The following is a 24058-nucleotide window of genomic DNA, read 5'->3' on the forward strand; positions in this document are numbered from 1 at the left end:
TAAGGTAAAGGTTATAGTTAAAGAAAAAATAACTTTATTTTCAGCCATATGGATTCATATATAAACAGTATCATTATTACCAGTAAACTGGTTTAACAGCTGCAAAACAAAAACATTGTGGAAAAACTACAATTTTACCCTAATATCGAGATTACCATGTGGATAATAGAATCTCTAAACAAAAATGAATTTCTGTTTCATGAGTTTATAAAATTTCGGGGAAATACAACTTTCTTTTGTTTCTTACCTCCTGTAACGTTACCTCCTTTACAAAACCGATTGAAGGATGATTAAGTGAAGTTTGAAATGTTGAGTGAAACATGTCGTCTTGTCTTCACTTGGAATTGGAAAAGTCTTTAAAAAACTAAATTATCAAAACGGACAGACTTGTAGACCATAGACTGTAAAAATAGGTTTAGACTCAAAATAATTAACGTTGTAAGGGTTTTTTTTCATTAAGCGCGAGCTGTAGTATAATGCGCGGGAAGATCACGAAAAAAAATAAAAGACGACTTTCATGAAACTGTTTAAAACGGGGATTTAAAAAAAGATTTTTTTTATAAAACTATGTCGTCCCGTAACTATATGTCACCTACATATCTAGAAAAAAAATGAATGAATAAAAAATTCACTGCGTTCCCAATATTCACTTCCTCATTTGAACACCAGGTGGCGCAAAAGTCTGTCTTGTCACCCTTTACATTTTCTAACGACAAATCTTTTAGAATATAACGTTTACATTTGATATATCAATTTAAATACCTGTTCCTTACTGTACCTGTATTTTGGTTTTTGGTAACAAGTTTTTTTTTAATGTACGTGTGAATGCATGCATGGAATAAATTGCCAGTGTCTCATTTAAGACTATAGCGAACATACTGGAAATAATGTCTACCAGGTAAAGGAAAACGTTTAAAGGGAGAAACATGATGATGGTATTTTATTTGTATTGCTTTGACACGTTAACACGCTTTTGGGGGTAACACAATTACTTTTCTAACTTCTACCTACCTAATAGAGCAGGTTTAGTTAAAACTATATGGACGCTTAGATTGGCAGGATTATCCGGATACAGAACTGGGTTTGGTTTATGTTGGCCATGATGTAAGTTTAAAGATAGGGCTTTTAAAAGATAAATTGCAATTAACCGCATAAAAAATAATATATACACATACAAACACATGCATGTATGTATTTCAGAAACATTCATATATTTATTTATTCTATTTTATTTATATTTATCTATATTTTATATTACATATACATAAAAAAAACATATACATAAATAACATGTTTCTTAAATGTATTATGTATGTGTGTATTTATACACACAAATTATAAAGCAAACAAACTTTTATTTTGTATGCGATTAATTGCGATTAATCTTTTGACAGCCCTAAATAAAACGTTATAGACAAGGTTGATAAGTCAAAGTGTTTCCGTTTAGTTTTACAGACACAGTAGCCTACAGATTTTGTCTGTGGTAGCTGAATTCAAAAGTCCATTTAATACAGAGACAGTTCTTGTGGAGCAAGCTGATCCTCTGCCTAACGATGACAGGAAGGTTAACCTTCCAATTAATAAACCAGCCGTTATAAATCTAGTGTTAAACGTCCGTTCACTCTTTCCAGTCCTCTACAAAAACAGCAAAACGGGTTCAATTGGACAGGAAGTCAATTGATGCCCTCACCAATTTCCCAGTTGCCACATCAACAGCCGTCACTTTGATTTCAGTGTCTCCAAACTGCATAGTGGTACGAATCTCTCTTCGTTCAAATGCTGCCGCTTTACCATCATCACCGCCACAAGCTGTCGTTGACCCCGACTCAAGCAGGTCTAGAGTTATAGCGCCACACTTCCTCACCCCCGGGTCGGTAATGTAGGTTATATCATCAGTGTCGCTGCAGTAGATGTTGATGATGATCTTCCTCTGTCCCACTCTTGCCGGAGTGTAGCTCCGTCTCACCACCTCACCCAAAGCCACCGACTGTTCGACGCTTACGAAGCGATCTAGGATGTCAGTGCACCATTCTCGGCCATCTTTGATGAGTAGCTTATCGCGTGGATGTCGGCCTTCCACGAAACGATTTAAAACCCCAACGCCGTAAGTTAGCGGACAACGGCGTACACGGACTACGGTGGGGTCTAGACCAAACAAGACGGCACCCTTTAGGATGGTTAGACCCACATCATGTGGAATTATGATGCGACATTTCTGCCCAAGTGCATTCTGGGCCGCTCGTTGAAGCATGGGCGACTCTGCGAATCCACCGACTAAGAAGAGAAAGCGCACGCCCTTTACTTCTTCCTTCTGCATCAGGTCCTCTGGCAGAATGAGAGACATCGATAAGACATTAGAAAATTAACCAACCAACAATCCTTAGTTTTATATAAGTGTGCGAGAGGATAGGAAACTTACCAATATGTTTGATGATATTGTTAATGGTCGGCTGAAAGAGTTCATTTATGGCCTCTGCTGACAGTTTCAGCATCCCTTGGGATGACCATTTTATAAAATTCATACTGAGAGAGAGATTCAATAGAAAGTTAGACACGCATTTTCATTATAGCATTACCATAATAAAGCAATCAGTGCCGTACTTGCTTTTCCGCAGGGCGGTCTCCACACTTTGTCCCCGATGACTCCTATAGAAGTCAATAAAGGAGAAGGGCAGCAATATGTTTAAGCAGTTGGCCCGGCCAGGAGCTGCGGTGCGTTTTCGTGCTTCAAAGGCAATCATAAGGTCCACCCAAGCTGCAGGACGTTTTGCTTTGAAACTCTCAATGAAGTCAGACCCAAAGATCTGGCACAACATAGCCTCAAAGGCAAGATCCACACCTACTGCTCCATAGGGACCCCCTGATAAAGATAACATTTACATTTAGGTTTAGTACAGAAAAATCAATGATATATTATTATATACTATATAGTGTACAATTATTGTGCTTGCATTTTTCATACATATAGAATTCATTTTATTACTTAAGTTTAAGTTAATCATGATTTTTTTTTAGTTATTTTTTTTGGCCATTTTGCCTTTATTTTAACAGTGATTGAGGAGAGGACAGGAAAGTATAGGGATGAGAGAGGGGTATGGGATCGGCAAATGACCACAAGCCTGAATCGAACTCGGGTCGCCGAAAGTGCGAAAACACAAGTTAATCATGATTTGATCATGAAAATGGTCACACACAGATTTAATACAAACATTCATGCATATGCATGCTTAGTAAATGAGACCTGTTTCTGAATTATTAAAATAAATAATAATTATAGTTTAGAAAATTAGACACATTAGCTGTGTTTCAATTACCCTTCGAATGGTGCAAATTGAATTAGCGAATATGGCAAAAAAAACTATGTTTGGGTGAGGTGATTTTTCGGGCAATTCAGAAAAGGATTATATAAAAAAAACGGTCACATGATGTGCATAAAAGTCACATTATCATTCTTTAAATATGGCGTGGTATTGTTTGATTGGAGGACAAGACAGAGTAGGTGTGGTCAACTTCATGTGGCATCACAAGAACCGTCAAGCGCATGACAACAAAATACTGCGACAGTGATTTGGGAGTCAACTCTGTTATGTTTGTTGTGTAATGTTATAAATGTTTAACACCCTTCAGAGCATAAAGATGACAGAGAGGACACCCTACAGACTAAGCGAGCATGCACAATTTAAGGCCACATAAAGTGCGCCATTTGGGAACTGGCCAAAGATTCCGGTCTTCCTACAAGTCTGCTAAGCCCGCACAATTGCGTCTCAGGAAACGTCTGTATAAAGGGCGCATATCGACCGAAAAGAGAGGGCCCATGAGCACCCTTTTAAACCTAAAATTACATATGGAACACCCTACGGACTTATGGACTTAGCGGATACGAGCACGCGGCAGCCATTGCGAGTCCACAAGGCCGCAAGTCACATTTGGGACGCAGCTTATAAAGGCCCTGTCCTAAATGGCACACTCCAGATTTGTGGACCTCCTCAGAGTCCACACTTTGATGACATCATCTAGTGCAGACCTTTGGGACCCTTGAGTCCAAGAAGAGGGTGCACCGGAGTCGTATTTTGGGACAGACTTGAGCGTCATGCCGGAAATAAAAAGAGAAGTTGCCCATCAGTGTGAACTGATCTGGTCTGATTGCTCGAGGCCTGCTACAGTGCAGGCTTCGCCGAAGACCGCATCAAGGGTGCAAAGCGGGTGCTGATAAGCACACTTTGGACCCTAAAAATGACATATGGGACACCCTACACACTTGTCGACTAAGCGAGCACGCGCAATTTTATAAGGCCACGAGACCGAAAGTCTACATGAAGTGCGCCATTTGGGACAGGGCCAAAGTCGAACATACCCGTCACCATGGTTTTTGAAACAAAATAATGACGTTTTAGGTGCATAACAATGGCTAATGCATTGAACATTGAAGTTTTCTGGAAATGGAGTGATTGATATGATATGATGAAATAAACCAACCTTAGAAATATACTTAAGTAAAATGCAGCATACACATGGTTGCAGAAATAATATTAATACAAAAAATAATTTATAATACTTAAATAGTGACAATGTCATTTTTCTGCAAAATACTTTGGAGGATGCAGCCTTTGAATTAGGACACGTTTATGGGGCAAAATTACATTCGTATTTGTTAGAATTAGAACAGCTCTGTGATTTTACATAAAGTTTATTTAACTAAGCTTGGGAGGAGCATGGTCATTTAATCCAACCAATCAGCGCAAAGAGGTCTCTATATATGGCCATCTCTCACCTCTGTCCTGTGAGTTTTTTGCAGCATCCCACCTCCACCCCATTGCCGTACTCTCAGCTAGTATATCTATCCCAGTTATAGAGAGGGGAGAACTCAAGGTTCAGGCTTATATTCCAAGCTCCCCGCACCTTTGAATTATAAGGTTCTGCATTCTCAGTAGTTTTGAGATATTGAGGTTCAAAATTTTCCATTCAACTTTGTAGATAAAAACCTTTTTTTTATTTATTAAAAGTCCTAAAATGTACACAACTTAAAAAAGCATCACATAATGCAAATAAGTTGTCACAGAATAAGAATACGTGAATAACTCAATTTTGAAAAAAATGTCAGATAAAACCTTATAATTCTAAACCGACAAAATATGCTTTATTTCATATGTGATAGCATGTTAATGCAAACTCGTGAATCTGTTCCTGCAGAAGAGGTGTGAGGATGATCTTGGGCAGTTGTACATGTGATAAAGGTGATCTGGCTTAAATTCTTAACTCACCTGAGGCTTTGTAAAGCTCCTTCAAAGTGCCCTGCGGCTGCTCGATTTGATGCACAGTCAGATCCACTGTCCCGCCACCACAATCTGCCACCATGTACCGATCACCTTTAAAAACACACACACATGCGGTTAAACGTAACATTCACAGATCCCTAGTGCCTAACTACTCAGTAATTCTTACAAAAACAACACTATGAGGGTGGTTTCCCGGACAGGAATTAGACTAGCCCTAGACTAAAATAAATGTAAGAGCTGTCCAAACTGAAAACAGCTTGTACTGACATATCTTAAAATACATCAGTGCTCTTTGTTTTGCTTCAAAATACACACCAGTAATGTTTTTATTAAGGCATGTTTGTTAAAACTAGTTATATTTCTTAATTAAACAAGGCCTAGTCCTGGTTTAAGCTAATCCCTGTCTGGGAAACCACCGCTATATGTTTAAATAACACCCATGTTGTTCTCACTCTGACCTGATGTGTTCAGGAAGATTGCCTTTTACCAAACAGCCCTCAGACATTTATGATACATTTTGAGATAAGAGTGACTCGGCGTTGCTCCTGCCAAATAACTTTACTTAACTACTTAGAAGAGGAAGTTTATTTTGTGTTTGTTTACAGCGCAGCAATAACTCAATTGCATAGGAAACGGCCTTCTTTTGTGACTGTATATGTATGAGACAACAGAAAGAGAATTACAGTACCAAATGCAATCTGTATTTTAAGTATCAAGTGAGTGAGTTAGATCCCAATAAACTCTCTCTCTCTCTCAATGCTTTTTCTGCCCCACTTCTCTCTCTCTCTCGCCAGGAAACATCTGGAGCTAAAGATATGATTATTTTGACCCTGCACCTTGTCATTGTGCCAGAGCACCACACACAGGTTGTAACCATGAGCCTTTGCAGCCAGTTTAAACATAACCATGGTTTCTTCATAATGAACACATATGCATAAAAGTTAGTGTCACATAAACATTACAAACATTTATATGCACACAAGGAATAACAGAGAGAGGCACTGGGAAAAAGTACAAAAATAACATTTTATTTTTGTGCGTTTAAATGTTTTACTTTAAAATGTATTGCATGCAGAACCCTACAAATATGCATTTGTGGGATTTGACATTGTGGTGATCATTGGACATTGGAAGATTTTTGGCTTTTGGTTGTCTGGTTGATTAACATACTTAACATCATGGTCTATTATTATTTGTTGGCCTATTCTATTCCCTTACATTAAAAAAGAATGTGTTTTAATTCAAGTAGTTTAATTTTACAGTTGCTGCGCTTCATCACATTATTAAAATTGCGAATTGGAAAAAGTTTTTTATGCTCGAGTGAGATGGTTTTCAAACAATATGAAAATGAAATATATTTCAAAACTGCAATGGAAACCATTTTTGCATTTACAGGTGACTTCAAATGTGTAAAAGTCATATGACCATGCTTTAAATATGGTGCAGGGACAAGACAGAAGAGATGTGTTCGACTTCATGTAACTTCAGAAGAGCTGACAAACTTATAACATCAAAATACTGCAATTTGAAAGTAAACTGTTTTGTATGCTTTCGAGTCACTCTCACTGTATTTTGATGTCATGTCGGTCTGAATAGTCCCATATGAAGTCGAACACACCCGTTGCATGGTTTTTAGAATGACTTAACACAAGACAACAAAATTACATTTTAGTTGCATAACATTAGGCTTGTTCAACTTCACGCGGTGCTACAAGAACCAACAGATGGATGAGGTCAAAGTATCGCGAGATCGAGACGAGAAACCACACGTAGAAGTCTAATTTCGAATCGCTCTCGCTATACTTTGACGTCATCCGTCTGTCAGTTCTTGCCATAGACTGTAAAAAAAGATGGACGTAGTGTCCGTGACGTCACCCATAGGTTTCTGAAGATCGTTTTTAAAACCAAAAGTAGGCGGTGCCTGTTGTCACCATTTTGGGCTGGCGTCACCGCGCATCACTCCCGGATATCCAAAAAAAAAGAGTTAGAGAGTAAAGAGGGGGGACATGAGTGAAGCTGAGTTGCTGAATCCACTCCGCCTAGCTCGACTCATCCGTCACTCAAGTGGCCACGCCCTTAATTATGCAGAACTTTAAAGGTGACATAGAAAGATTGAATGGGGTATTTATCCCTGACATCACAGATGATGTGACATGTAGACAACAAAATTTTGGTTGGGTCTGTAATGCCTTAGAAGCTTCCCAAAAACCTCTCTCAGGTAGCTATATTAGGGTGGGAGATTTTAAACGCGTGGTTTTTCACCTATTTGGCGTCCCTGCGGGCTTAACTGGCAACCTCATTATGATATGCAAGCACTTGACGCTGATTGGCTCCCTTTGCTGCCACTCAAAAAAATTTAAACTTCACTGTCTTCAAAACATGGACAGACCAAAATTTTACAGATAGAGGAGCACACCTCGGAACGCGACTCAACATTTCGCGAACACTGCTGCAGTTTACTTCCCATTGGAGGCGAGATGCCGGATGTATGCAAATTATTTTGAAGGGGAGGGAATTGAATGAGAGTGGGGGGGGAGTGAGATGCATTTTACGCAACATGTATCCGTTGTTCAGATTGGGCCATTTTCTGGTGGAAATTTCTAAAGGAGGAATTTCTATTTTCGTATGTTCGTGAATGCGGGTAGACTACCGTTATTCAACTAATACAAGGTAAAAACTTATTTTCATTCTATGTCCCCTTTAAAGCTTAATATAATTTAAATGGATGAGTTCCAGAAAAATTCACCCCCCTCACAGTTGTCCAGAAGGGCAAAATTAGCTATACAGACTTTGTACCAGGCTGTAAACATCATTTTCTGCTCTAAAGATGGAAATTTTAACATGGAGGTCTCTATCGGGATTGACTCCCTTTTGGAGCCTCTAGTGGCCAGTCGATGAATTGCAGTTTAAGTCACTTCCATATTGGCTTCATCAGAGAGATCGGAAAGTTGCCCCTTGGTTCTTGCAGTGCGGCATAAGGTCGAACACATCAATTTGTTTATGGAAACGCTGTCATTTCACAATAGTTTTTTGTCGACATTTGGAAAATAACGCCAAAAAAGTTTTGTACAAATTTTTAATGTAAACACAGTTACGGTTACCATGTTTATTTTGGCCTCCATCTATGTCAAAATATCTCCAATATGTTGTTATGTTTATTCCCAACTCTTACCTGTTTGCATCTCAGACCATAATTCTCCAGTACCACTCTCTACCAAAAATGTTCGGCTATGTCTTGCTCTGCGGAGCTGCTCGCGAGCTGAAACACAAAATGACTCCTTTGAATCTCAATTGCATGCACACATGGGAAGCATTAATCAAAACACCATCAGGTGAAAGAAAGAAAAAACGTGCAGACTGTACAGTAAGTACCTGGATCAAAAACAAAGCAGTCTGCTTTAATGAACTTAAGGGCTTTGTTTGTAAAACTCGATCTTTGGGATGTAAGCATGCTTTATGTTAAGCCTTGTGCTTATACCTCATAAAATAAGCTTGTAACATGGCTATAGTTTTCAGAGGTTTTTGTTAGAGAGTGATATTTTTGGGGGATTCCTAAGGCTGTGCTGTTAGCCAGTTTTATGAGGAACACTGTTTATGGTTGGCAATACTTCAACATTTCCTCTCAGGTACAGTCTGTATGAACACAAAAGGATTTAAGCATGCTGCTGCAAATTCATGCATCTTCTACCAAACACAAAGAGAGCAGAAACTAAACTGTACTTTAGGGACAGTCTGGAAGTCATTACAGAGAGCTGACAAAGAGAGAGAGAAAAACCCATGTGATTTACACATTTGATGGTAAGTGTCCTGAAGACACACAATGCGGGACTCTTTGTTATATGCAATGAATGGTGTGTGTTATATTTGTAAATAAAAGAACACAGAAGTGGAAGAAGTGGAAATCAACACTGTATACAAAAGACAAGCATATAAAAAGTGTGTGAAAAGAAAGAAAGAAAGAAAGAAAGAATCATCAAGGGAAACTAATGTAAACAGTCCAGAGTAGAATGAGATCATGGTTCAGCAGCACCTTGTTCCAATTATAATGTGAAATGTGTATAATAATATGTACGTATGTTTGAGTACAAAAACAGGAATGAATGATGAGTGTCTTTAGACCCCCAATTCTTTTTGTATAAAATGTGTAACACGAGAGCCCCATTCTTTTTCACAAGCATTTGAAGTAAAAACAGTGTAGATCCTTCAAAGGGGTTGTTTTCTTAGCTCGGTGACCTCAGGGGACACCCTAACCAAGAAAATATCCCAAACCAAGTAAATGTCATCTCGCTCTCTTTGTCTTAACCCAAACCACATGCTTTTATACCCACTTCTGCATCTAATGGATCAATCTGAACCGCATAAACCCACACATGCCCACCCAAAACAAAAACAGTGCTCCATTTCCAAGGAATGAAAAGCAAACCTTTATTCCTCATGCTTGAAACATGGTTTCCATTTAATGGAGAAATCTGATACACTTTATGCAAAAAAATGGGACTCTTGCCCGGAATTGATCTGTGAGTGATAGGTTGAGAATGAAACAAATCAACATTGACACAAAGAAAGGACTTTTTACCTTGTCTGAAACTAGAATCGAAAGGGCGGGACCCATCCAGATCTAGACCATTAGTCATTGGTCGTTGACTGAGGTCAATGACCTGGTGTAGACGAAGCTTCCTGCAGTAGATAGAGGCAGCCTCTGGTTCAAGTGCTATGAGAAGCTGTTCGGGACAATCTGGAGTGACCAGACCTGCCTACAGTGACAAAAACACCAGCATTAACCATAAGCAACATTATCCTCATCATCATGAGATATTTTACTACTTATTAAATTTGTTAATGCATAATTCACAAGACACTTGTATCCAAGGTGATTTACGTTGCACATTTTTTATCAGTATTTGTGTTCCTTGGGGATCAAACCCATGACCTTTCCAATTGAACACTGTTAAGCTGGGTAAGGTGTGGCATCATAATCTATCAAACTTTACATTTCCACCACCTGGCAGATGATCAAACAGGCAGACTTAAGAAGAGCTAAGAAACACCACTTTTTCGCAAATGCACCACACTATTATCACATAATATACCTCATAAACCCACTTTTACAAGAACAAGGTAAAAGGACAAAAGATCTCAAGACATCTTGGAAAGTAATATTAAACTGCTCCAGCTGGTTTAATGGAGCTACAATAGTATAGTGGGAGATGGGAGGGGTGTCTTGTCCCCCCTTGCTTGGCTGGGACAGGCGTGGTTTTCCTGTGTTTGTGTGCTACTCGCTGCATTGTTTAACCTCTGTGACATTGAGAGGAGAGAATTAACCTCAACTTGCCTCACTTCTAGTGAGAAAGCAGGGTAGCATTGAGATCCAGTCCTTTTAGGACTAATACAGTGCAATCTGGTGTGCTGATATTTGGATTTAATATAGGAACATTTTAGTGGCTTTAGTTTAGACTAATGTGGGTAATGATGAAACTGGGCGATTGTTGTTTGACCTTTCAACAGGATTCGCTCAAAGGAAACATTAGTGATCCATTGTAAGCACATAGATTTTCTCTCGCACACACATTTAAGAGATACCACGTTATATGGGCCTGCACACAGATTTAATGGATCTTGACAGACAATCCTTTTCATATGTGCAGATTTCCTGAACTGCACTGGAAGCCTGCAGGACATTATTTTTATTGAGTGTATATGTAAGCATTAGAAAAGAGAAAGAGGGGAAGTTTGTGTTTTAATATGCAAGTCAAATATCTGTAAAAAAAAGTCATTTCAAGTATGAGGATTAGATGTGTCTATAAAAGACCCTTAAAAGTAATTGTGTTTTAGTGGAATGTTCAGGTCTGTTAAAGTCACATTGTCTGTGCTATTATGTTTCATTAGATGCCTCATTGTATCTTTCGGAGGTCGGATGCTTACATCAAAGCATTATAATATAAACATTTAAAGAGCTCAAATGCAAAAGCCGCTAAACGCCATCTCCGTAAAAAATTAGATAATGATATTGACTGAATGCTCTCGGCAGGTATTATACGTTCATCAATACTTTCGCTTCAAATATGCTTATTCCCAGCCTCAGGCCATTTAGATATCACTTTGTTGGCAGATTTTGCACCGAAAAAGTGCACAGTGAGTGCACGGAAGAATTGAATAAACTGCGGACCATGTATGTCAAGGTGCAAATTTTTTACTCCATTAAAGGAGGTTTACCGAATTTATTTGAATATTGACTGAATTTTTAAGGATTTTGCCTTTAATTAGAAAGGACAGTAAAGAGTGACTGGAGACTTTTTTAGAAGTGGAGATTTGTGTATGTACTTAGAGGGTTTTGCAGTGAAAGACAGTAAAATTTGTTAAATACCAATGAAATTACAGAAGTGACTTCTGTGAAAATAAGGCATTTCAATAACTGACTAATAACCTTTAATTGCCATTAAAGTGAAATAACCATAGACTGTAAAAAAAGATGGACGACGCGACGTCGCCTCCCACCATTTTAATGAATTGAAGCCAAAAATGTCCGACCACGGTCGCCGCCATGTTACGTAAAAACGTCAGTTTGGAGCCAAGGCATGCGCAGAAGGAATCGTCCGTGGAGCCAGAGGCGGAGCTGCGGTATCAAACTTCCGCCCAATCGCCCGCGCGACCAATCGACCACGCCAATCATAACGTCACGCCCCGTTTCTATTGCATCAAATTACAAGCTAAAACTAGATGGTAAAGTTTGAAGACAAACTTTATGTTGGCTTGAGAAAGCGTAGCCTGAACGTTTAAAACGGTTTGACATAAGTTTAGTTTAGTAGGCTATCTGGCTGTTAGTATGTTTAAGTATGAAGGTAGCATGATTTACCATGAAGCTAGCATGATGTTAGCATGATTAGCATGAAGCTAGCATGATGCTAGCATGATTAGCATGAAGCTAGCTTGTTGCTAGCATGATTAGCATGAAGCTAGCATGATGCTAGCATGATTAGCATGAAGTTAGCATGATTAGCATGAAGCTAGCATGATGCTAGCATGATTAGCATGAAGCTAGCATGATGTTAGCATGAAGTTAGCATGATGCTAGCATGATTTGCATGAAGCTAGCATGATGCTAGCATGATTAGCATGAAGCTAGCATGATGCTAGCATGATTAGCATGAAGCTAGCTTGATGTTAGCATGATTAGCATGAAGCTAGCATGCTGCTAGCATGATTAGCATGAAGCTAGCATGATGCTAGCATGATTAGCATGAAGCTAGCATGATGCTAGCATGATTAACATGAAGCTAACATGATGTTAGCATGATTAGCATGAAGCTAGCATGATGCTAGCATGATTAGCATGAAGCTAGCATGATGTTAGCATGATTAGCATGAAGCTAGCATGAAGTTAGCATGATTAGCATGAAGCTAGCATGAAGTTAGCATGATTAGCAGGAAGCTAGCATGATGTTAGCATGATTAGCATGAAGCTATTATGAAGCTAGCATGATTAGCAGGAAGCTAGCATGATGTTAGCATGATTAGCATGAAGCTAGCATGAAGCTAGCATGATTAGCAGGAAGCTAGCATGAAGCTAACATTTATTGCGTTGCTAGGGTACTAAGTTTGGTTGCTAGGGAGAAAATTGGCATCCCATAATGATCACCCTTCAAGCCACAAGTAAAACGGTCCAACCCCCGTGTCTCTACAATGTTCTGATGCGGAGATATAAGGCTTTGTTTATTCCGTTACTAGGGTACTAAGTTTGGTTGCTAGGGAGAAAATTGGCATCCCATAATGATCACACTTCAAGCCACAAGTAAAACGGTCCAACCCCCGTGTCTCTACAATGTTCTGATGCAGCGATATGAGGCTTTGTTATTCCGTTGCTAGGGTACTAAGTTTGGTTGCTAGGGAGAAAATTGGCATCCCATAATGATCACACTTCAAGCCACAAGTAAAACGGTCCAACCCCTGTGTCTCTACGATGTTCAGATCCAGAGATATAAGGCTTTGTTTATTATGTTGCTAGGGTCTTCATATTTTGTTGCTAGGGGCGTGGCTTAATACCTCAATAAGAATCCTAAGAGACTGATTGGATGCCTGAGTAAAATGAGCCCACCCCTATGTCTCTTTGACACTCTGGTGCAAAGATATCCATCTGGGCTTTTTATAATGGTAGTCTATGGGAGATGTTGCTAGGGTACCCAAAATTGTTGCTAGGGGCGTGGCTTAATAGCTCTAGGGTGATCCTAAGAGACTGATTGGATGCTTGAGTAAAATGAGCCCACCCCCATGTCTCTAAGACACTCTAAAGTGAAGATATACCATCTGGGACGCTTTTATTCCCTTTTATGGGCATGTTTCCTGCCCCATTATAAGTCAATGGGAAATTTTGGGGGCCTCTTACACCCCAGCAGTACAGCTTACACCCCATTGTGAGGTATGCTCTTACACAGCCTGTCAGCCTCCTTAAATGTGGTAAGCCAAAAGTTTCTACAAGTTTCTCACTCGCAGCTATGACCCGTCAAAGTTTGTCTCAATGTTAAGTCAATGGAAATTTTGGGGTGTTTCAGCACCCCGTTTAGGAATTCGGAAGGTCCCATCAGTTAGAAAAGATATAGCAACTCGAGTCAGATCAGACCGAAGGTCTGTCCAAAGTTTGATGGCTGTAGCTTGAAAGCTCTAGGACGAGTTAGAGTTAGAAATTTTAGTCTCGGAAAAAGAATAATAATAATAAGTTTAAGTGCAACAACAGTATGTTGGCTTTCTCAAGCCAACATAATGAAACTTACCACAATGATGAAGACTTGAACATATATCAGCGTGATAACAACTACTTGAAAGGACCAAAACCATCTTTCGGAAACTTTTATTGGAAGTGTAAATAATTTTTTTATTTAGAGCAGAGTCCCATTCGTTTGAATGGAGAGGGCGGGGTTTATGACTTGTACTGCAGCCAGCCACCAGGGGGCGATCAAAGAGCCAGAGGCTTCACTTTTTAAGGCTTATGAGGCACACCCGGAAATAACCTAAACATATGGGCTTGATAAAAAATTTTCATTTTGAAAACAAGTTACATACACTAATGGTACATTTACACAGGGCTTCAGCGTTAATGCTTGACAGAGGGCGGGTCTAAAGCCTGGCTGTGGATTGTCATAGTGACAACAGCCAATGACAGTGGCCGCAACACATGTTCGTCTGTTCGTGACGCAGACAGATCCACAATTTACTTCGGCAACGTATGACGTCACTCATTCAAAGTACATGAGAAGGGTTAACGTTGACGCCCTATGTGAATGTTAGGGTTTAGCATCTGAGCTCTTCATTTATTTCTCATAAGACATAATTAGTTTACTTTTATTCTTTATTTAAAGTGTTATGGTTGCTTTTCTGTAATATGACCAGAGGCGGACACTATTTGAGTATTTTAAGTACATTTTCCAAGCATCTGTGCTTTATCAGAGTGTTTGTCTTGGGGTAAATTTTACTTTACTGTACTAAAAAATGTTCACTACATTCTAAAGCATAGAATCATACTGTGTATTCCTTTTATATTGCATATTAAAATTGATTTAATACCTAATTACATAAAAATTGTGTACTTTTACTTGTCTTACGTAAAAGTAAAAAAATACTAGATGTTTAATGAACTTAAATATTAAATATAAACCAAAAACTTTATGAAATGTAGTGGAGTAAAAATTATGATAATATGCTTTGGAATGTATAAACACTGATAAAATACGAATACTTTTATGTAGAAAGTAAAAATACTTAAGTAGTGTCCGCCTTTGAATATGACCTTATATAATAAACCTTGATGAAGCGTGCAGCCGACAAATGAGACGCAGCTATAGACTGTACTTTGTCAGTTACGGTGTATGCACTGAAAACTGAACGGTTGTTACCAGATATGCAGCTTCTCGCATGAACTGCTTGGCGGGCTGCCTCCAAACTGCGGGAACCGTGATGACCCATCGTACTTCATTACCTTCCAGCACTGAAGATGACTGGTCCTTCACCTCCTGAAAAACACATATACGCACATAAACTTTTCCTGCTCTTATCTAAACTGCATTCCACAGATATTTTCGTGTGTGTCTTAGTTTTTGATAGCCCGTATATCCTGCACATTATGTGCACTAATATGTTTCACAAGAATGAAATCTCGATGCCGAATTTATGACCCTCAGGATGCATGGCCGGAGGTGTGGGAGAAATCTGCACGCTAGCGTTTTCCCACAAGGAAAGACAGGAGGAATGGTTTGGGTCCGGCCAAGATTGACTAATGATTGGGCCAGAACCTTCATAGAGTCCAGAGAGTGGATGTGTCTTTGTTTGAATAAAGGAAAAGGGTATTTGGACCCAGGGGAGGTTGGACCAAAGGGACACCACAATAAAATCCATATATTAAAGGCGGGGTGCACGATTTTTGAGAAACACTTTGGAGTTGGGCTGACTACCAAAATACACTTGTAGCCAATCAGCAGTAAGGAGCATATCTACTAACCAACATCATTGTCTGGGTTGAGTATGTGTGGCGCGGGTCTATCAAAGGAAGGTCCAGATTCTATTGGGATAGGGGCGTGTTTGTTTAGGTGATTTCAAAAAAAGTTTGTGCACCCCTCCTTTAATTTTGCAATACAATACACAGAGATGTACCTAACGCTCTAAATGTTATTTAGGACAGCAGTTTGATGCGGTTTTGTAGCTATATCTCTACGTTGTATTGTGTTATGTATATGTATACCTTTAATGCATGTTCTCTGAAGAACCTCAAAGCATGAGCAAACACTTCAATGGCTCGAACTCTTCTTCCACTAACAGTCTCCAGCTCTGTCTCCATAGTGAGATCCTAAAGAAAACCAAAATAAACTACTGCACAACTACTCGCATAATAAAACCCCATATGCTCTGCATCAACGAAAGAAGATCTGGCATTTTTGACAATGTTTGATATTTCTTGATCCCCTTAATCTGAACACTTACTCAAACTGAGCAGAAATTGCAGAAGCTTAACATGCTGTATATTTAGCTGAAATGTAAATATAGGTGATGTATTTACACGGGTGCTGTGGATCTTCATTTTGAATTTGTCAAAGTAGAGCCAATGCCTGGCTTCCTCAGGATCGAGATCATGGTAGCTGTCTCGAGCTGCAAAGCCAAAACTGTGGAAGCGGAGCTCAGGGGTCAACAGCAGACATGTTGGACTCTTCTGATTTGCTACACCTGGGTCCCCTCCTTCCCATCGTCTGTTAGAAAAAAATAAGTAGAGATGTCCCAATGTCAGAGATGATGGTTTACTAGTCTGAAAGCCTTTGGGAAGATCCGGTTGTAAAACGAATACATTTTAGACTCTTGAGGGAATAAAAACATTTATGTACCATTTGGTACCAATATATACCTTTAAGATACTAAGATGCACTCAAATATGCACACTCATAGATACTATTATGTACTTTTTGAAAGGGTACCACCCCAGGGACAGCTAGAGAGCATTTATTGACCATATCAGTGTACACAGAAATCATAAATACCTCATCATGTGAATGGTCTCAGAATCTTCTGTGAAACTGAAGGCATAGCCACTGGAGGTGGTACCAAAATCAATAGCAACCACCACAGAGAACGGATGGGCCACGCGTGGTCTTAGCTCGGTTCTCTGTAGAGAAAAAGAGAAATAATACATGTTTTTAAACCACTATTCACGCCCTTATCGCTTTTCAGATGGGTGGTTTTACTAAATGTTTCCCCTGGTACGGAGAGTAACCTACTCCTAACTCCCTCTCTTTCTCCTTATCTCTCGATCATTTCCCTGACTTCAGTGTTACCCTCAGAGATGCAAACTACTCACATTTCAACTTTAATCATTACAATCAACCGAAAGAAGTTTCAGGTAGCATCATAATTAGAATATACACTCACCTAAAGGATTATTAGGAACACCATACTAATACTGTGTTTGACACATTGATTCAACAAGAAAGCATTTTTTTAGAAATGTTGGCCTATATTGATAGGATAGCATCTTGCAATTGATGGAGATTTGTGGGATGCACATCCATGGCACGCCGCTCCCATTCCACCACATCCCAAAGATGCTCTATTGGGTTGAGATCTGGTGACTGTGGGGGCCATTTTAGTAAAGTGAACTCATTGTCATGTTCAAGAAACCAATTTGAAATGATTCGAGCTTCGTGACATGGTGCATTATCCTGCTTGAAGTAGCCATCAGAGGATGGATAAATGGTGGTCTTAAAGGGATGGACATGGTCAGAAACAATGCTCAGGTAGGTCGTGACATTCAAACGATGCCCGATTGGCACTAAGGGACCTAAAGTGTGCCAAGAAAACATCCCCCACACATTACACCACCACCATCAGCACAGTGGTAACAAGGCATGATGGATCCATGTTCTCATTCTGTTTACGCCAAATTCTGACTTTACCATCTGAATGTCTCAACAGAAATCGAGACTCATCAGATCAGGCAACATTTTTCCACTCTTCAACTGTCCAATTTTGGTAAGCTCTGTAGCCTCTTTTTCCTATTTTTGTAGTGAAGATGAGTGGTACCCGGTGGGGTCTTCTGCTGTTGTAGCCCATCCGCCTCAAAGTTGTGCGTGTTGTGGCTTCACAAATGCTTTGCTGCATACCTCTGAGTTCTTTCTGTCAAAGTTGTTCTTTTATCAGCTTGAATCAGTCGCCCATTCTCCTCTGACCTCTAGCATCAACAAGGCATTTTCCTCCACAGGACTGCCACATACTGGATGTTTTTCCCTTTTCATGCCATTCTTTGTAAACCCTAGAAATGTTTGTGCATGAAAATCCCAGTAACTGAGCAGATTCTGAAATACTCAGACGGGCCTGTCTGTCACCAACAACCATGCCACTCTCAAAATTGCATTTTGTCCCATTCTAACATTCAGTTTAGAGTTCAGGGGATTGTCTTGACCATTGAAGCAACTGCCATGTGATTGGTTGATTAAACAATTGCATTAATAAGAAATTGAACAGGTGTTCCTAATAATCCTTTAGGTGAGTGTATTAAATAAAAACTTAACATAGCACAAAACCACCTGCTACTGTATAAATGTTGCACTCTTTTCAGATCTTGTGAGTTCGATTTATTGTGAATAGAGGACATAGTACTGTAAGTGCATGGATTCAGTACTAAGACCTAAATCGTTTCAATCATGACCTTACCGGCGATGGAGAGGGTGTTAGAGGGGTGATACTGCACTCATTTCTCGAAGGAGACGGAGAACCAGATGGAGATGTTGAGGTTGATCTATCGTCACCTAAAAGAGAAAAAGAGATGAAGGTAGCATTGAAACTGCTTTATTTGGTGAGCAGCCCATGTGAGGTCTGGACTCCCTGTGTCTGAAAACACTGAGGCAATTAGTAATTCCTGGAAAATTCCATCCTGTTGGTTGCCCAGGAATTTATACCAACATGTTTGGTTTTGGTGAAAAAATACTGCACTGTAGATCACACTTTGTGCGCGCTATGGTCCATACATTTATTTAAGGCACATGAAATTCTTTCCAGGTCTGGAATCAACATGATTCCAACATATCATCTGGCTGTTCTGAATCTTTAACTAACATCAGAGATGAAATGATTAGCCAAGTGTTCTTCTCCTCAACGCTGTCATCAAGTATTCTACTCATTAACAAGTTTATTGTGGGCATCTTATTTGTCAGAAAGACTGGCAAGGAATTTCCAGACCAGGATTTCGACAATTCCTAAAAATGTATTGCATGACCTTTTCCAGGCAGATGTAATACTACGGCAGATACTTTATCTATATGAAGTGACCTTCAGCAGGGTCATTCTAACATGCCTTCAAACAGACTCTCAAACATGGGTGGAATTTACTCAAGGCTATGACAGGAATGTTTTCCAAGTCTGTAGATATTATCAAGAGTGCAGAGCGTAGATAAGAGGGGGTCACACCCCGTCCTGTATTGTTGATGAAACAGACAGGAATTACAACATAATTCCTGCTCACCACTCTTTGGTGGTGCCAAGCTGTCATTGGGACAGTCCCCTTTAAAAAGGTCCTAATTTGTACCATTTGTATTTATATTTATTTTATATTTTATAACTGTATATATTAATTTAGTACCAGTATTAGGTACTAATATGAACTCTATAGGTGCAAAGGTGTACTTTTTGAAAGGGTACAGTCCATAGACTGTAAAAAAAGATGGACGTAGTGCCTGTGACGTCAACCATAGGATTCTGAAGATCGTTTTTGAAGCTCAAAGGCGACAGAGAATGAAAAACCATTTTTACCTTTTCTTTGTTGAATAATGGTAGTCTACCCGCATTCACGAACATACAAAAAGTGCTAGACATGCTAAACATCTCATAGAAATTCCTCTTATAGAAATGTTAGCCAGAAAACGGCCCAATCTGAAAAACTGATGCTTATGACATCACAGGCATCTCACTGCCCTTTCACTTTAAAATAATTGGCTACATTTTTTGAGTGGCAGCAAAGTCAGCCAATCAGTAATGAGATTGCAAGTTAAGCCAGTAGGGGTAGCCAAATAGGTGCCACCCTAATAGAGCTATCTGAGAGAGGTTTTTAGGAAGCTTCTAAGGCATTAGACCCAAACAAAAAAAAATGTGTCTACATGTCACATCACAGAACAAGGATAAATACCCCGTTCAATCATTCTATGTCAACTTTAAAGTAGGCGGTGACTGCCGTCGCCATCTTGCCCATACATCACCCAAAAATGGGTAAAGAGGCGGGACGTGGGTGAAGCTGAGGTGGCTGGTTGCTGAAACCACGCCCCCCTAGCTCGACTCTAGTGATAGGAGCGGCTGTTCAACTGTCACTCAAGCGGCTACGCCTTAATTATCCAGAGCTTTAAGGCTTAATATAATTTAAATGAATGAGTTACACAAAAATCACTCCCCTCACAGTTGTCATGAAGGGTAACATTAGCTAAACAGATCAAAAACACTTTTTGTACCAGGCTGTAAACATATTATTTTCTACTGTAAAGTTGGGCATTTTAACATGGGGGGCTATGGGAATTGACTCCTTTTTAGAGCCAGCCTCTAGCGGCCAGTCGATGTATTGCACTTTAAATCACTTCCGTATTGGCTTCATCATAGCGATCAGAAGGTTGTCCCTCGGAACAGTCCCAGTGTCAGCTAGGGGCCATTTTTTTCTGACAGTGTATGAAATATGATACATGTTTGGCTCATTATAAAACACAATTATCATCGGTTCCTTAGATTGATATATCTTTTTTAGTTTCAAATTATTACCTGGCACCTGTAGATTGTTGGCGTTAAGTTGCAAAATGGTGGCCATTGTGTTTGGACAGGGCTTTCACAGCCTAAAAAAAGAAAAATGTAAGAGCTTTAGAAATCATTAACGCATAGACTCTTTAATACAAAGCAACTTGCAGTGCATTCAAGGTATATTTGATCAGTTTGTGTGTTCCCTAGAAATCAAACCCACAACTTTTGAGCTGCTATATTATTTGAGCTAAACCACAATGCTTAAAAACACATACGTTTTGCAAAAAATAGTAAAAACATTTCAGCAATGATGTTTAAATTTCTCCAAGCTGCATGTGGTTGGGTTTTGTTTTCCAGATCAAATGATCTGAAACTAATAAACAATGAAGCGTGGTAAGTAAACATCATTTGCACTTGTCTGATTACAACAACAACATAAACAACAACTATAATCAGGATTTAGTTAAATAAGATTCATTGCTTTTATCTTATGGGCAGAACGGGAAAAATAAAATGCTGTTTCTAACTCTCAACCTTGTGTTCCCCCCTTTGTTTTTCTCCCTTTTTTCCCTCTCCAGTCTTAAAACATTTTGGACTCTGTCCTGTTTTCTTCTTGTTCAACTGTTTCAAACCGTAGTGTTTGTAATGCGCAAGTGGGAATAGGCTGCACATCATAGGGCCTCATTAACATTGTATATAAACACAGCAAAAACTATGTGCATGTTTTAGTAAAAGGAGTTTTAGAAAAGAAAATGGACAGAGGTGAGAGAGAGAGAGACAGAGAGAGGTGACTTTGGGCCTCCCACAATGCTTGTTCAGTAAATGGATCTGACTGAAATATATTCTCCAGATGCTCGTATTTGAGCTGGTGCAATGGATACCACATTTGTTTTCTAGAAACTTGCAAACATTTAGTGTACACCATAGCGAGTTTTTTCAGAAACATGGTTTGAAAACTCATACACGCATAAAAACCCATTATTTACAAGAAGCTTATTGAAACTTGATACATTTAGATAATGCATATAAAGTGTGTCCGGACCTCTTGTTGGACCAATGTTATATCATTTCTTACCTCCTTTGCTCCATTTTCGTTCCTTTTTGAGTCTATGCAAAAATTCATCCTTCACAATGCACTCATTTATATTAAACTGCACATGAACAATAACTGTAAATACGGTAGTTTGAGATTTTTGATAAGAACACTAATCAGGAGTAGGCGTGTTTGTTACAGTGTGCTCATCGGCAGTAAACACATCCTGTTCTCTCAAAGCGTTTTCTAGGAAAACCTAGTAGTGTCCACCCTACATAAAATATATCTGTAAAGCAAGTGTCTCATAAAGTTATGTTTGCAGAGACCAAGCATTCCCTACATTCACCTAAAGTCATTTCAGAGGACGACCCAAGGAACATTTCAGTACATATTCTCATGCCACACCAGGAACAGCTTAGAAACACCTGCGCTGATATTTCTCTCACAAAGCCTCATCAATACCACGCAGTCTATACAGCACATTCATTGCACCTGATACTGGTTAAAAACTTCCTATCTTTGCCAGCATTGTAATTTGTTAACTCACCCTTTTTTTTATAAGAAACAATGCTCTGGTGTCTCCTGTAGGGTTGTATAGTCACCGATCAAGTCCAGAATCCCAAAAGGAAAATCAGATGTGAATGTTTCTAAATAAAAGGTTTAGCCAAGCGTTTGAAGCAAGAAAAAGTTCTGAAAGATCGATCCAACGTGTTTCAGATGAAAAAGATATTCCCCTCACTTTCTCTGTATCCTAGCAGTCAATCCCTCATCTCCTCTGGAATGTTAGGGAGGAATGGCTGAGAGAGAGGCAGCAGCGCACATATACAGGGGCTCGATGTGAATGCACCGATAGAGGGAGTGGATTTTGACTTCATGCTGAAACAGATTCAATGAGCGTGTATTGGCGTGATTGTTGAGAAGAGAGAGAGAGAGAAAGAAGGAGGGTGGAGTGTATTTAGAATGGCAGTGTACTCTGATTAAGTCATCTCACCCCTCATCTCCTGTTACACCTCCTTTCCTCCTTACCACCCCCTGCATCCAACTCTTTCTTCTTTAGCTCAAACCTTTTCTTTCCTTTCTGTATTCTTTGTCATTTCTTTTGTTGTTTCTAACAAAACTCTCAATCTTACTATAAATGCATACAAACGCACACTGTAAAAAAGCTGTAGTTATTCAGCTGTTTGCCAGTAGATTTAAATTTATGTTATTTACTGGCAACAGTTTATTCAAAGTTAAATGAACTTTAAACATTAACAAGTCTTTGTTTATACAAGATAAACTAAAAAACAGCCTCATGCAAAGAATTCTGGGAACCAAAAATCTTCATCAACCTTTTTTGTTTTCAGAATGCTTTGTTATTTTAGTGTTATTATGTAAAGATAAAGACTTGTTAATGAACTTGGTAATGTTCATTTAACTTTAAACAAACTGTTGCCAGTAAATAACATCAATTTCAATCTACAGTAAGTTACTGCCAGTAATACTGTCATTTCTACTGAATTTATTTACAGTGGAAGATAAAGTGCGATGAAGTGTTTGTTATAAGCAAGCTTCAGGGCATGCAACTTCTTAGATGTGGTTTTAGGATGTCGCTGTGCAGTTACTAAGATGTTGCTAGGGTGTTTAGTTGCTTCCTGCCCCAAAAAACACACCCAGGTAAAAAATAGAGCATGCTTGAATGTACTAAAATTATACTTGCAAGTACAATTTGTGCTAAATAAAAGAGTAAAAGTTATAAACCACAAATATACTAATTAAAAAAGTATACTTATACTTTAGTAGTAACTCAGTGAACCTGACAAAGTTAACTAAATGTCAGTAATACCTAAATAGATTTTTAGTGTATTGAAATAAATGGTGTCTAAAAAAAACCCACGTGTACACCTAAATGTCCTGAAGTTTATCTTAAGAAGTACTTAAGTAAATTTTAATAACTAATTTTATGTATTAAGTACAAAATAACTGTGTGAAAATAGTAAAAAGTGTACTCTTAATCTTAATATAATGTAATCTTAAAAAACTTTAATCTTTTAATGATATTGGTCCTATATGATTCCATTTATATCAGTGGCAGTCTTTACCATTTTCTCTTCTTTTATCATACGCAATGGCCTGGAAATAACCATTACTCTGATCACTTAGAAAAGTGAATTCACTTCTCTTTCATGTTGTTTGTGGATGAAAACATTAAACGGCTGTAAAAATGTATCAGATTCATATTTTGCATAAATCTGTTAATCAACCTCAGTACTGATCAAAACTACTAAATGTTTACAAAAATTGCATGATTTGAACTCTTTAATTGACAAGTTCGTGATGACACTGATTTAGGAAATAACACAAAATGACTGATTTTCAATATAAAAAAGTGATTGTGGACTGGATTTTTTTTTACCTTTATCACAGATAAAAATACACATTGTCACTTTATAAACATTGGCTTTGATGCATTTTTAGTTTTTGTGCAGCCCTCATTTACTGTTTTTGCCCCATTGACTTCCATAAC

At 38.8% G+C, this 24058-nt stretch overlaps 1 protein-coding gene across 1 annotated transcript; it reads right to left on the reverse strand.

The window, feature by feature from the left end:
* Positions 1–19: 19 nt before the first annotated feature.
* hspa12b (heat shock protein 12B) lies at positions 20–22532 on the reverse strand. Its single transcript, XM_065289004.2, has 13 exons — positions 22100–22532; positions 20544–20614; positions 18459–18553; positions 16790–16914; positions 16318–16504; positions 16003–16107; positions 15161–15277; positions 9853–10030; positions 8449–8535; positions 5262–5366; positions 2602–2860; positions 2420–2523; positions 20–2325 (listed from the first exon to the last, which is right to left on the reverse strand). The coding sequence occupies exons 2-13, from the start codon at positions 20587–20589 to the stop codon at positions 1658–1660; spliced, it is 2076 nt and encodes a 691-aa protein (XP_065145076.1). The 5' UTR covers positions 20590–20614; positions 22100–22532; the 3' UTR covers positions 20–1657.
* Positions 22533–24058: the final 1526 nt, after the last annotated feature.

This window comes from Paramisgurnus dabryanus, chromosome 2, assembly GCF_030506205.2.
Source record: "Paramisgurnus dabryanus chromosome 2, PD_genome_1.1, whole genome shotgun sequence".
NCBI classification, from domain to species: Eukaryota; Metazoa; Chordata; class Actinopteri; order Cypriniformes; family Cobitidae; genus Paramisgurnus; species Paramisgurnus dabryanus.